This window comes from Mytilus galloprovincialis, chromosome 3, assembly GCF_965363235.1.
Source record: "Mytilus galloprovincialis chromosome 3, xbMytGall1.hap1.1, whole genome shotgun sequence".
NCBI lineage: Eukaryota > Metazoa > Mollusca > Bivalvia > Mytilida > Mytilidae > Mytilus > Mytilus galloprovincialis.
The window spans coordinates 97,886,395-97,899,850 of NC_134840.1; the positions used below are offsets into that span (position 1 = coordinate 97,886,395).

The window sequence follows — 13,456 nt, forward strand, 5'->3', positions numbered from 1 at the left end:
AATATTTGTATGTTTTGCAAGTAAACATTTCGCGACGACGCTTAAATAACTCCGGTTGTGCAAATTTAAAAAAAGTACCGCCAAAAAAGCGGCCATGCAGTTTCTAAAAGACGGAGAAATCCGCCGAAGAGCCGGGAGATCAAAGCAAAAAACTGGAGATGAACAAAAATAGATTAAATACAACTTTGACAAAATTGAAGAAAATGGCAGTATAGCATGGAAAGACGGAAGAAGAATTGTGGAGCTTTAAAGTCTGGCAAAAGCGCTGAAAAACTGTCAATACTGCACGGCCCAGCTGAGTCTGCTCAACGTAGAGAAAGAAAATTTACAAGGATGGTGGGAGCTATCTTGCTATTCGTTGCTTTAAGTGAAATATGCTGAATAACAATTTAACAAATAAGACACATTATACGGAACAAAAGGACCTGCTATTTTTTACATCAACACAAAAGCTGCAATAGCTAACGATGATTATAGATACATGTAGCTGCAAAAAGTTCATACGGCAAATATTTAATTGCACATTTAAATAGCAAAATGAGAATGTTAAATTTGATGTATGCCTTTTTGTGCTACTTTGTTACATTTGTTGTTTATGTAGTGATATTAAGATGATAACACAATATTGACTGTTGTACCCCTATTTTTGACATTTTTACTTTTTGAGTATGTTTGTTTTGTTCATGCATCGTTGACAATGTAACGGAATTTGATGCGACTGTCATACAAGTGAGAGGTTTAGCTAGCTATAAAACCAGGTTCAATCCACCATTTTCTACATTAGAAAATGCCTGTACCAAGTCAGGAATATGACAGTTGTTATCCATTCGTTTGATGTGTTTGGACTTTTGATTTTGCCTTTTGATTTTTGATTTTCCTTTTTGAATTTTCCTCGGAGTTCAGTATTTTTGTGTTTTTACTTTTTATGACATCAACATGTTATTTTAATGAAACTAAAAGAAATGAGAAAACGTATATGAACCCGTGATTAATTAGAAATTTTAACAAAATCTATGGCGCGTATGGTGGTTGAATCGGGTCTGGTTTTGGAAGATTTGAAATATATACATAAAAGTAATTACTACCGTGGTGTACAGTAAGTTCAAACCGAAAAACATTATAAATGGAACTCCAAGATTTACAGACAAAACAACTATCCTCAACAAATTTGTGAAATATTTTTCATGACGAGAACAGTTATTTTCATTCATTGATAATGAAGTCTATAATACTATCTTGAATTGAAAAAAAATCAGAATCAAAATATTTTTTGTCTTTATTTTTTATTTTTCATATATAGCAAATTATATGGAGAATTGTCATTGTACGGCCAAATTTAACAGAATATCAATAAAATAACAAAACAATCTAATTAAAAACCGATCTCTCATCGCTCCTGTTTCTGATATGTCGCGTGGGAGATCTAACGAAACCCGCTTTGAGGTCACATGTGAGTGAACTAAAAGTCATGAATTTATAAAGATATGCAAATAAGTTGACGACCTATTAATAAGCCAATCAAAAAAGTTTATGAATTATTATGACTGACGATTTCGTCGTAAATAAAATGAGTTACATCCCTTTGCCTTACGTTAAACTTCCAAGATCGTGGAAGACTCAATTTCATTGGTCGAAAAAGACACACCTACGAGGTCACTCACATGTGACCTCAAAGCGGGTTTCGTTAGATCTCCCACGCGACATATCAGAAACAGTAGCGAAGAGAGATCGGTTTTTAATTAGATTGATAACAAAACCGACTGCATGTGCGAGACCCTCATGGGTGGACAAGGTCGCATAACACCCTATTCGTAAATAAAATAATAAATAAAGAGTGTCTCATCCTGTTCTGGACTTGAAATTGGTACATAAAAAAATTGCCGAGTTTAGTTAATATTTTTAAAATATATGATACTATATGTATGTAGAAAAACTGTCAACAAAAGTCCGTTTACAAGATTTCAAAAAAATATATTGGTATCATTTTTTGGTTTAATTTTACGCAAATTGGTACCAATAGATGAAGAATTGTCACAGGTTAGTTTGTTTAATTGGTTGTATTTTTTTTTTGTCTCATTGGTAATCATACCACGTCTTCTTATTTGTATAAACATATCCCTATTGTACTTCAACATATTGAGAGTTCAAAATTAAGGTATCGGCAAATGTTCATTTGTTGCATGAATTGTTTTTTTTTACAACTAAATCTTAAATAAATAAAGGACATGTTTTATTAATTAATTATTTTAAAGGTCTCCAAGGCAATTGAGCGCCTTATACGAGTTTTTAATGATGGAAGGTTTGAAATCTGCAGGAGTGTTTCGTATGAGCTCTGATGGTCTTCATAGATAAATCGAAGCGCTCGTTCTTGTATTTTTTCCCCACAGAAATGCCAAGTCAAAGGACAATAACTAAAGTTTTTTTGCCAAGAGAGATAGCTTGAAATTTCTCTGGGTTGGCCTGCATTTAATACTGTCTTCCTCAAGAGCAGAAATTACATCTAGCAAACAAAAATGTTTTTCTAAAAAAAAAGGTTAATTCAATTAAATGTTTTAATGTCTCATGTGTGAAAAATTTATTGACATGTTATTTGGCTTAATTGGTGATTACAACAAGTATCAAAATTAGATTAATCTAATTAAATATTATAGTACTTCTATTGTGCCGTGGTAAACTCATGCACTCAAATCAACATTTTGGGTTCATTGTTTTTACTGTCAAGTTTATATTTCGTATAATATATTTATTGGAATCTCACAGATTCATCAATTTCATGGACAGATATAAATTTATTAAAAAAAAGGAGAGATATTAACACTTGTGTCGATCAGGTCAAAATATTAAAAGCATAATATTGGCGAATGTTGATTCCGTCCGGTCAACTTTTTTTGCAGAAATCATCAATCAATTTAATGGCACATATATAAAGTTGTGCACATCAATAATTCCAGATCCAAAATTACATATCTTTTTAAAATCTAAAAAAAGGTTGGTTTATTTGTGAAAATCATAGTTTATCTGAGAAAATCATAGTTTATCTGAGAAAATCATACTTTATCTGAGAAAATCATACTTTATCAGAGATAATCTATGATTATCTATAAAATGGGTTCAGGTGTGCCATATCTATCAAGATATGACAGAATCCATGACAAATCGTCCCACTCCTAATCGCCCCACTTTTTCACAAACTCGCCCCACTTCATTAAAAAATCGCCCACTCTTGTTTACTACCTCGCCCCACTTATGAAAAAGGATAAAATCCCATTGCATAAAGGTTGAACAACATACCCCACTTATGAAAAGGATTGAAATCCCGCTGAAATAAGGTTTGCCAACTAGCCCCACTCGGGACAAATAGATAAACCCCAATGAATTTATTAGTTTCAACTCGCCCCACTTATGAAAAAGATGCAATCCCGTTGTATATCTATGTCCCTGCCCCACTTTAATACCTATGAAAACCTTGGTGAAGTGCAATACCATCAAATTGTATGATTATGATACAATTAACAGGTTTCTTTTCGTTATACAACTAAGCTTACAAGTATAAAGTTATTCTCCAATGAATGATACGAAAATGTATTTGCAATTATATTTTAAGAATGTTAATTAAACATTATTTAACTTATAAATAATGGTTTAATAAATTTCGTTTTTTTTTGTATTCTGTGTAAATTAGTTTTCATTTAAGTGGGGCAGAGACATATATACACATATATGTCTCTGAGTGGGGCTAGTTGGAAGACCTGCAAATTATATATTGAAGTAGATTTTACCTTTTTCAATATGTGGGGCGAGTTGAACGGGGAAAAATTAACGGGATTGAACCCTTTTCACAAGTGAGGCTTTTTTTAAAAAAAAGTGGGGCGAGTTGGTAAACCCGTTTGGGGCGATTTTTTTAATAGTGGGGCGAGTTGGTGAAAAGGTGGGGCGTTTTGCTAGTGGGGCGATTTGTCCTGCATCTATCTATTTCTACACAATTTTTATGGAACGCAACGTTGATGTTTACATTTTCCCCGGACACCGGTTTCAGTACACATGCAAAATTTGCATGATGTCATATCCGATAGTGCTGTCGGTCATGGTCATCCGTCATGGGCTGAAAATAAAGATGACAGTGTTTACAAAGCTTAAGATACATGTGTAGGATGTTAATGTAAGCAGTCACAAGCATTTTATGCTATATGAGACGTTTCAAGAGCTGATAAATGCGGTCAAAGCTATTTTTCAGTCTCCTTAACGTTAATAATTTATTGGATGCAACTTCTCTGCAAAGTGACTTCATAAAGTGATTTTAGATTTCCCCTGGGTTATTTTCATCAGATATCAATCCTGTATACTATCTCTTACCTCTGATTTGCCAACTTTGTATAGGGAATTTATAGACTTAAGTTATCTTTTGTCCGTTCAGATGTGTCATCCTGAAGTTTTGGTTATTTGAGCTACAAATAAGTTAGACATTTGCCATTAAAAGTCTGAACATTGTTAATTTGGGAAGTTTAACCCTTCAGTTGTTGATTTTATAGACTCACTTGAGCTTGTAGTTGTATATCCTCAATATTCAATCTTAAGGCCTGTTGGCACGCATTGTCCCAATGTGCAGTTTTCCTCTCTGGTGCGTCTTCCTCGACATATTTTCTTCTCTGTGCTTTAAATTGGTATGCGCTGGTTAAGATTGGGATTGAGGAACAGCAGTATTAAATCTGCCTGTTCTGTCGATGTAATGTGGCACTGTTTGTAGTTTGGCTTTTGTATAAATTTTAAAGTTGTTTATTAAATTTCCATTATCTTATAACATGTATAATTCCCAATATTGTAAATTATTTTCCACCAAATGATCCCTGCCGTTGATAATTAACTGTATTATGATCATGACGACCCTTCGAAAGCATGAAATGTTTTAGTAATGCTAATGAAAATTTAGATTAAGATACTAAATCTTAATTCTATTACAAAGTAAAAGGTTCAACAAATCATACATGTGCTTTTATTGATTTACACAGGAATCCTTGAGCTCCCGCTTTTTAAAACAGAACATAATAACAACAATTATCAGTCAGGGGACTTACTTAAATGAGTGATTTTCTAAATCACTGATTTAAGTAACATTATTTCCATAAAGGTTGAAAGTAAGAGTTGTCTTTCTTTAATAATCACCTATTTCAATAAGTCCCCCGACCGATTATTGACCATTATAAATCACCATAGTAGTTAAAAAGTGAATACCTGATTATTAACTGCAACTTGACAATCTGAAGAAATTCCATTACATATATATATGTTACAGTAAATAGGTGAAATTAGGAATTACATGTAATTACTAAAATTTAGGAATTACATGTGATTCCCGATGCACTTAGTAAATACAAGTAATTCCTAAAACTGCCCAGTAATTACCAGTAATTTAATACTGATTTTAAAATAAATTTTTACACCTATTTACTAACTGTTAAAACAATGTTGTAATATATGGTCAACTGAATAAAAGTTATGGTAATACTAATTAGAAAATCAGTGAGTATTCAGCTATCAAAATTTTAAGGGTTTTGCAGAACCCAGTGTCTCGCCAACTTTTTCTGTGAGTCGCAGGCCCAAAAAAAATAGGAAAAAAAATATTTATAATTTTCCTCTAGATACTATCTTTTGACTAGTTCTGTAAGAATCTTCTATCAAAATTTGTTAAAAATTCAGGATGGTTTATGAAATCTAAACTTTAACTGCAGAGTGTATGTTATGTTAACTGGAAAAAAAAATAGTCCGTTTAAATAAGTAATATACGAAAAAAAGTATTACTTTTTTTACAAACTTTATTTCTAGATATTATCTTATGATCATAAACAAGCTTCGGTCCAATTTTGGTAGAAATCCAGGATATTTTAACTAAATTAACCACAGTGTGAATGTAATGTTAACTGGCATAAAAACTAAGTCCCTTTATAACATTGTATAAGTAAAATACGGGAAAAACTTGATTTTATTTTTACAAAATTTACTTCTTGAAATTTATCTTTTGATCATAGACAACTGAAGCTTCTGTTCAAGTTTGGTAGAAATCCAGGATAATTTGAGAAACTTATCAAAATTTAAAAAATATAACCACAGAGCGAATATTTGTGGAGGCGGCTGGTGACTGAATTATTAGGTTAGTTCGCTATGTCTCGCTTTTGTGACAAAAAACGCAGGCTCGACGAAATCGAAAAGAATGTCAACATTGAAAGTAAAACAAAAGGAATGGACCATTTAGTTGACTTTTTCAATCCACAAAAAGATCATTCTTATACAGGAAGAAACGATGATAAAATTTTGTTGGAGGTATATAACTTATAAGCTTAAGTTTGGAGGTCTTGAAGAACTCATAAAAACATGGAAATATGAAAATGTGATTCTTAACGCCATCAATTTGTAAAAATTTGTTTGTGAAGAATGTCAGCTTCATCGCAAATGTCTGACAAAAGAAGTCGTAGTTAAACCTATTTTATAAAAGGAATTTAACTCATGTTATTGGCCAAGTTGATATGCAGAGTATGCCTGATGGAGATTTTTATATAACAAAATTATGATATTTTAAGAATTATCAAGATCATTTAACCAAGTTTGCCATATAATCTAATGTCTATCTTAAAAAATAGCTGGCTAAGTTGCCTATAAATTTCTCAAAAATGTTTTTCTCAATTTTGGATTGATATCATTGTCTTGCATGCTCAAAATGATTTTTAGGGAGTTTCAAAACTTATAAAACAACCATTTTCCAGTTTCAATTCACAAACACTGAAGAGTATGCACTTTTAATGTGCCTTATAATCCTTGATCCTTAAGTAAGCCTTAAAAAATCCCTACCCCTTACTTTCTTATTTGATATCTTGAATTATGTCTTTAATATTTAAACAAAAATATCAAGTTAGTAAATAGCTGTAAAAATGACCAAAAAAATCAGTAAATACCTGTAATCACTGAAACAACTAGTAAATACATGTAATTACTAAATTGACTAGTGATTACAGGTATTTACCGAAATGTTTAGTAATTACGTGTAATTCCTAATTTCACCTATTTACTGTAACATATATACATGTCATAATTCATAATTCATTTCGTAGTTAACAATCAAATAAATACTCCTATTTACATTCAGAATTGCATGGTTTAAATGTATTACTATCATGACTATGGAATTTGCAATTTAAAACTGACATTATATAACAATATCAATTTTAAACTTTTGCCCTTCAGAAATCAGTATTCATCTTTTAACAGGTATGAAACTTCTTGTCATTGATGATTTGCATCAATCCTCGGTTTGTGAATTCTTTATTGGATTTGCCAATACTACTAAGGGGATGGTTGACAGAAAACTGAGCCCCATTTTGAAGTCATAACATATTTACCAAAATAGCTGGAAAATGACTGCCAAACTCCTGACAGGAAAAAAAAATTGATGCTAACTTGGATAACTATGTTAACAAGACAGCAAATTTGTGGTTACCCTTGACTCAGGTTTTTCAATAAGCACAGGTACCCAGCGAAATGTCCCTGGATTAAAAATTACATAATGTACATGATAATATGAATGCATAGTTATCTTTTTCTTTACAGAATGGGGTTAAATGAACCAAGTTGATTGCTCAGCTACAAAGAAACTAAAATTATCCAATATGGCTGAAGAAATCGCTCAAGATAGCCCTGCTATTGAAGTGTGTCGTGTGGAGGAAAGACCTGAGCATGGAATGATGATATTACAAGGCCTCAACAAACTCAAAAATGATAAAATTCTTTGTGATGTTACACTAATTGCTGAAGGTTAATTATATTATATTTATTAGTATGTACAAGTCAGATGTTGTTTAAAAACAATATAATTAAGATTGGAAATTGGTAATTTCAAAGAAACAATAATCCAACCAAATAGCAGATAACAGCAAATGGCCACCAATGGGTCTTCAATGCAGCAAGAAAATCCTGCACCCGGAGGTGGGCCTCAATACATGTAGATAATCCTGCACACGGAGGTGGGCCTCGTATATGTCAAAGATCACCACTATCAACATTCAATATACATGTATATAGGCTGAAAGACAAATTATATGGTTCTTGAACATTGAAAACTTTGACTGCACAAAATAAATTACATGATACTTAATATACATTCAATTTATAGGCTGCAAAAGATGAATTACATGGTTTGTTTACATGATCTGAAAAAAATCTACTGCTGGCAAAAAAGCAATAAAAAATGAGATATTATACAAAATGTATGTGAAACAATAGAAGCAAAATAAATGCATGCATCAATTAAGAAAATTTCTAAATGTACAGTAATTGTAAATTTCAATGTACAGTATTTAACTGAAACTAGTAAAGATCTCCCATCACCACCAAATTCCTGAATATAAAGGGACATAACTCTATAGGATAAATAATAAATAGATAATTAAGCTTTATTTAGAGTCAGCATAGTATACAAACAAGGAAGACACTAAATAAAGATTATTTATTGAAATTGAAATTGATGCATGCATTTATTATTGCGATTCTTGACTACTGGAAAAAAAGGCTAATCTAATTAATGAGATATAAACTAAAACAACTAGGGACAGTCATATTAACTTGTGGAGTTAGAGTACTTACTTCACCTGGCTCAATATGTTTAATTGTTTTTACATAGGCGGTAATGGTAACGTTTTTTCCTGTAGCTCAGTCCATATCGTAAACTTGGATATGTATGATAGCTCGTTTCGAAGCTGTGACATTTTCACATATGTGGTTAAATTTTCGGGGTACGAAGTAAGATTACTTTTTCCGTAAATTAGCAAACCCCGAACATCCTTTTGTGATGCGGCTCCTTGTGGTAAAATATCCCCTTTTTAACACAATAAGTTCTTTGAAAATTTAATACTTTGAACACATTCAATAGCTCCATAGTTTTTACACATTTATTCTATGTTCCTCTACTTTCCTAATCACCACAAATAATTAAGTTCAGTCATTTGTTAAAAATAGAAACATGTCCAATATCACTACACAGAGATTTTTTCTTTACACGTGACTATTGAGTTCCTCATTTCGAGGCGCATTAGGGATGTTGTCCCATATTGCAATCCATAGTTCTGATTTTTCCAAATATTTTTATGTGATCTTCATCGGTATGACATTCTGAATAAATCTGTATATTTTTGTCCATTTCTGAAAAAAAATAAAGTTGTTTCAGCACTATAAGGCAATGACACTTTTATCGCTATATTTATTTATTTTGAATACAAAGTGTATGCATAATTAATTTCTTCCAGTATACCTTCACTAGTCAAAAGAAGGACAAAACATCTGAATGTAACCTTAAATTACAACACACAGACCCTGTTAAAGCATTCAATAAAATTTTCTGGTGCCTAAAAGTGCATTTTGACAGAAATTATGCAAAAATGAAGATTTCATAAAAAAAACACCAAAATACTTAATTATTCTAGCCAGTGGAAACCTTGTATTTTATACTGTAGAAACCACTATAAACTACTGTAAAAGTCATTTGAATCATATAATTAGAGTGCAATGAAGTGCAAATTTTCAAAACTTGTTCTTTCACATAATTCTATTTGAGAAAAAATGTTTTTTACATGTATTTCAGTGAAAATCTTTTATCAGTGAGATATCGGCATGAGGTTTTAAAGGAAACATTGTGGCATCACACGTAATATGGCGTCATTAACTAACGACATATCAAAATAATGCTAATTATAGTTTGCAGTGTTACATGAAGAACAGTTGCCGCAAGGTTTAACTTGAAATATGGAGTCGAAAAGATCAGTAACCAAGCATTTTCATTTAATGCCAAGACCATAGCAACAGTTTTCATATCAGTATGTTTTTAACATACCGACTGTAATTTGAATTGCATAAATACCATAAATAAACAATTTAGAGCTTGCCAAATAAAACAAAATGCTTACCAGTTATTCAGGACCTTTTAAAACCTCTAGTTTGCCATCTCAGGTTAAAAAGTAATGATATGTCTGGAACTGAAATAAGACAAAAAAATTACTCAGGCTGTGTTATTATTTGGTTTAGATACATATAAAGTATTATTGAGAGAGCAAAAATCAAATTCTTGAAAGTTTTATCCAAAGAAAGAAAAATGCTTCTCCCTTGTGGCTTATCAACCTTCATTTAAATCTTTTATATTAGCAGCAACGAGTGCTAGCTAACTAGCTTAATAGTTGAAAAGGTGCAGCAATATTGTTTTCAAAAGTTTTGTTGATCCTCCCCCTTTTTCACTGAGAAAAGACAATATCTTGTGATTTGCTAGTGTGCATTACAAATAATAATTCATGATTTCCTTAATAAATGTACATGTTTGACTGTTTATTAACTGCATATGATATCTACTGACCATGGGTCAAATTATTGGATAAAAGCACATGTGATGATGTATTTCACTTTACTCGTATGAAGTGTGTTATCTCCCTTGATTATCAGTTATTCCTGTAAACCGGAGTGATAATTACATAACAAAGACTGTATTGTGTCATGTTTACTTACAGCTAAAACTATTATGTTATAAGTTTATGCCTTTTTCAATTCATAAACAAATTCCTTTCGGATCTCTCAGGGGTGTAAACAAAGTTAGAATTGTGCCTAAAAAAAGTGTTCAGCCCCGTGCCAGTAATGCATTTTAAAAGCGAAAATTTCATTGAGTATTTGCTGGTATTTATCTATAATGGTTATCTAAAATCATCTGGGATATCTAGGTATAAATAAAAAAATACTAACCATCATTTTCACCCTTTTTCCGGGTGTACAAGGTGAAATCATCCATAGATCACTCTGAAAACTTCTGATTAATCTTTTTGTAAATTGGCTCAATATCTTTAATTGTTTTTACATAGGCGGTAATGGTAACTTTTTTTCCTGTAGCTCAGTCCATATCGTAAACTTGGATATGTATGATAGCTCGTTTCGAAGCTGTGACATTTTCACATATGTGGTTAAATTTTCGGGGTACGAAGTGAGATTACTTTTTCCGTAAATTAGCAAACCCCGAACATCCTTTTGTGATACGGCTCCTTGTGGTAAAATATCCCCTTTTTAACACAATAAGTTCTTTGAAAATTTAATACTTTGAACACATTCAATAGCTCCATAGTTTTTACACATTTATTCTATGTTCCTCTACTTTCCTAATCACCACAAATAATTAAGTTCAGTCATTTGTTAAAAATAGAAACATGTCCAATATCACTACACAGAGATTTTTTCTTTACACGTGACTATTGAGTTCCTCATTTCGAGGCGCATTAGGGATGTTGTCCCACCTTTTGTCTGGATAAAGATGGATTGATATGGCTGAGAAACATGCGTTAGATAAGGCACAGTTGTCAAGTGACCTTTATTGACCAATACTAACATTATAAATATTTGTAAATACATGTATGTTATAAAATAAAATAAAAACAGCTAGTATTTATCAATTAATATAAATAGATCAGTCTTCACAAATGAAAAACAAAAGTTATTTGTTATTTATCCATAAGTTCATTTTGTTTCAAACTAATGTTGGTAGTGCACACCGTGGTTGAAAAATTACGTATGACTAACAACAATGAACAATAATGTGTATTTATATATAATTTATTGTTACTATGGTAAAAAGTATTCAGCTTTTCATTAATTTTGCTCCCTTCTTTTTCAGGTCAGAAGTTTGAAGCTCATCGTGTAGTACTGGTATCCTGTTCTGACTACTTCAGGTCAATGTTTACCAGTGGAATGAAAGAAAGTACACAGAAAGAAATAGAATTACGAGGAATAACAAGTAAAGGGCTGGACAAAACATTAGAAATAATCTACACATCAACCACTTCTTTGGAAGGGGATGATATATTTGATGTGATAGCTGCTGCCACTCATTTGCAAGTCACTCCAGTTATCGAATTTTGTGAGAGAAACTTTCTAAGTGGAATGAATACAACTAATTTTTACGATTTTATTAATACGGCTAAATTGTATAGTATGAACAATGCATTGAAGCAAATTGATGTATTCATAGCCAGAAATTTAATGCATATATCAAAGGAAGGTACGTTACATTTACTGACTAATGAACAAATGGTAAACTGTCTGAACAGTGATCAATTAGGTCTGAAGGAGATCGACATTTTCCATATAACGTGGGAGTGGTTCCTTCTCAACAGTAACCAGGAAGATCAAGCTATAGAACTAATGAAATTGATACGATTTCCAATGATAAATCCTGCTGACTTAGTGCAGACAGTTCAAAGGGTTGATATGATGATGACCAACCCAGAGCTGCGGCAAATGGTACTTAGTGCTCTTAACTATCATGTAGTTCCTCATTCACAACCGTTAGAAAAAACATTTAATGTCCAGTTACGTAGCTTTGTCGAGAGATTAGTCAGCGTGGGTGGTAGGGAAATTCATCCCAACCCTGGGCTGCATGATGAAATTCTTGTGTTTGATTCTAAAATAACGTCTAATAGTTTATTAAATAGGACCGAGTTAGCTTCCCTTCCAAGTGCACTTAGTCATATGCAGGTTGTAGTATATAATAACTTCTTATATGTGTTGGGTGGCTGTACCACACAGTGTGCACACGGAGAATCAGCCGTAAATTCTGTGTTACGTTATGATCCTCGTTTTGATACATGGTTTCAGGTGTGCCCCATGATTAATAAGAGAGCTTACTTCTTTGCTGGAGTATTGAACGATAGAATTTACACTGTAGGAGGAAAATTTAAAGATGGCAGCCTAGCTACTGCGGAAGCTTACAATCCTACTGATAACATTTGGGAACCAATCTCTCCTATGCCGATGTCATATCATGCTCATGCTGGGGCGGTGTATGGGAACTTTATCTATATCTCAGGTGGATATAGTGGAAATCATTTTACCCCCGACATGCAGCGCTATGACCCGGCCACGAATCAATGGGAGGATATGGCAGCCATGTTAACCCAGAGAGGATGGCATGTGATGTGTGCAGCTCAGGATAAACTGTATGTGTTCGGAGGGTGTAATCTAAATGTTAACCAGCAAGCTATGCCTGTGATGCAGTCAGAGTGTTACGACCCATTGACTGATCAGTGGACAATTATTGCTCCGTTATCTGTTTCACACAAAGAAGCGTCTTGTGTAGTATATAATGATCATATCTATGTGTTAGGCGGTTACAATGTTCAGACAAAAACTGGTCAGAAACTTGTATCGCGATATGACTTGTATACTGGAATCTGGGAAACGGTTGGTGCTCTGCCACGAAGTCTAACTGGAGTCGGTTATTGTACATTAAAACTGCCAGCATACAACATCGATGAAGTTGATTAAATTGTATGATTTTCAAGTTGTTTAACAAGTTTAAGGGGGTAGACCTGGGTTAAGGGGAAACAATTCTTTTGTTGGTTGTGTGTTTGTATAAGGTTTTTGAAGCTTTTTGAATCTTTACTTATTC

The 13,456-nt window shown here is 32.6% G+C and overlaps 1 protein-coding gene across 1 annotated transcript; it reads left to right on the plus strand.

Moving 5' to 3' along the window:
- Window positions 1-4,071: 4,071 nt before the first annotated feature.
- On the plus strand, window positions 4,072-13,420 carry LOC143069499 (kelch-like protein 9). The gene is made up of 3 exons (XM_076244175.1): window positions 4,072-4,159; window positions 7,597-7,800; window positions 11,684-13,420. The coding sequence occupies exons 2-3, from the start codon at window positions 7,608-7,610 to the stop codon at window positions 13,330-13,332; spliced, it is 1,842 nt and encodes a 613-aa protein (XP_076100290.1). The 5' UTR covers window positions 4,072-4,159; window positions 7,597-7,607; the 3' UTR covers window positions 13,333-13,420.
- The last annotated feature ends 36 nt before the right edge of the window (window positions 13,421-13,456 follow it).

Excerpts from the sequence above, each read along its gene's own strand:
- LOC143069499 (XM_076244175.1), top strand. The coding sequence starts at position 7,608 with ATGAACCAAGTTGATTGCTCAGCTACAAAGAAACTAAAATTATCCAAT. Across the intron at positions 7,801-11,683 it reads TGTTACACTAATTGCTGAAG|GTCAGAAGTTTGAAGCTCAT; the intron begins GTTAATTATATT and ends CTTCTTTTTCAG.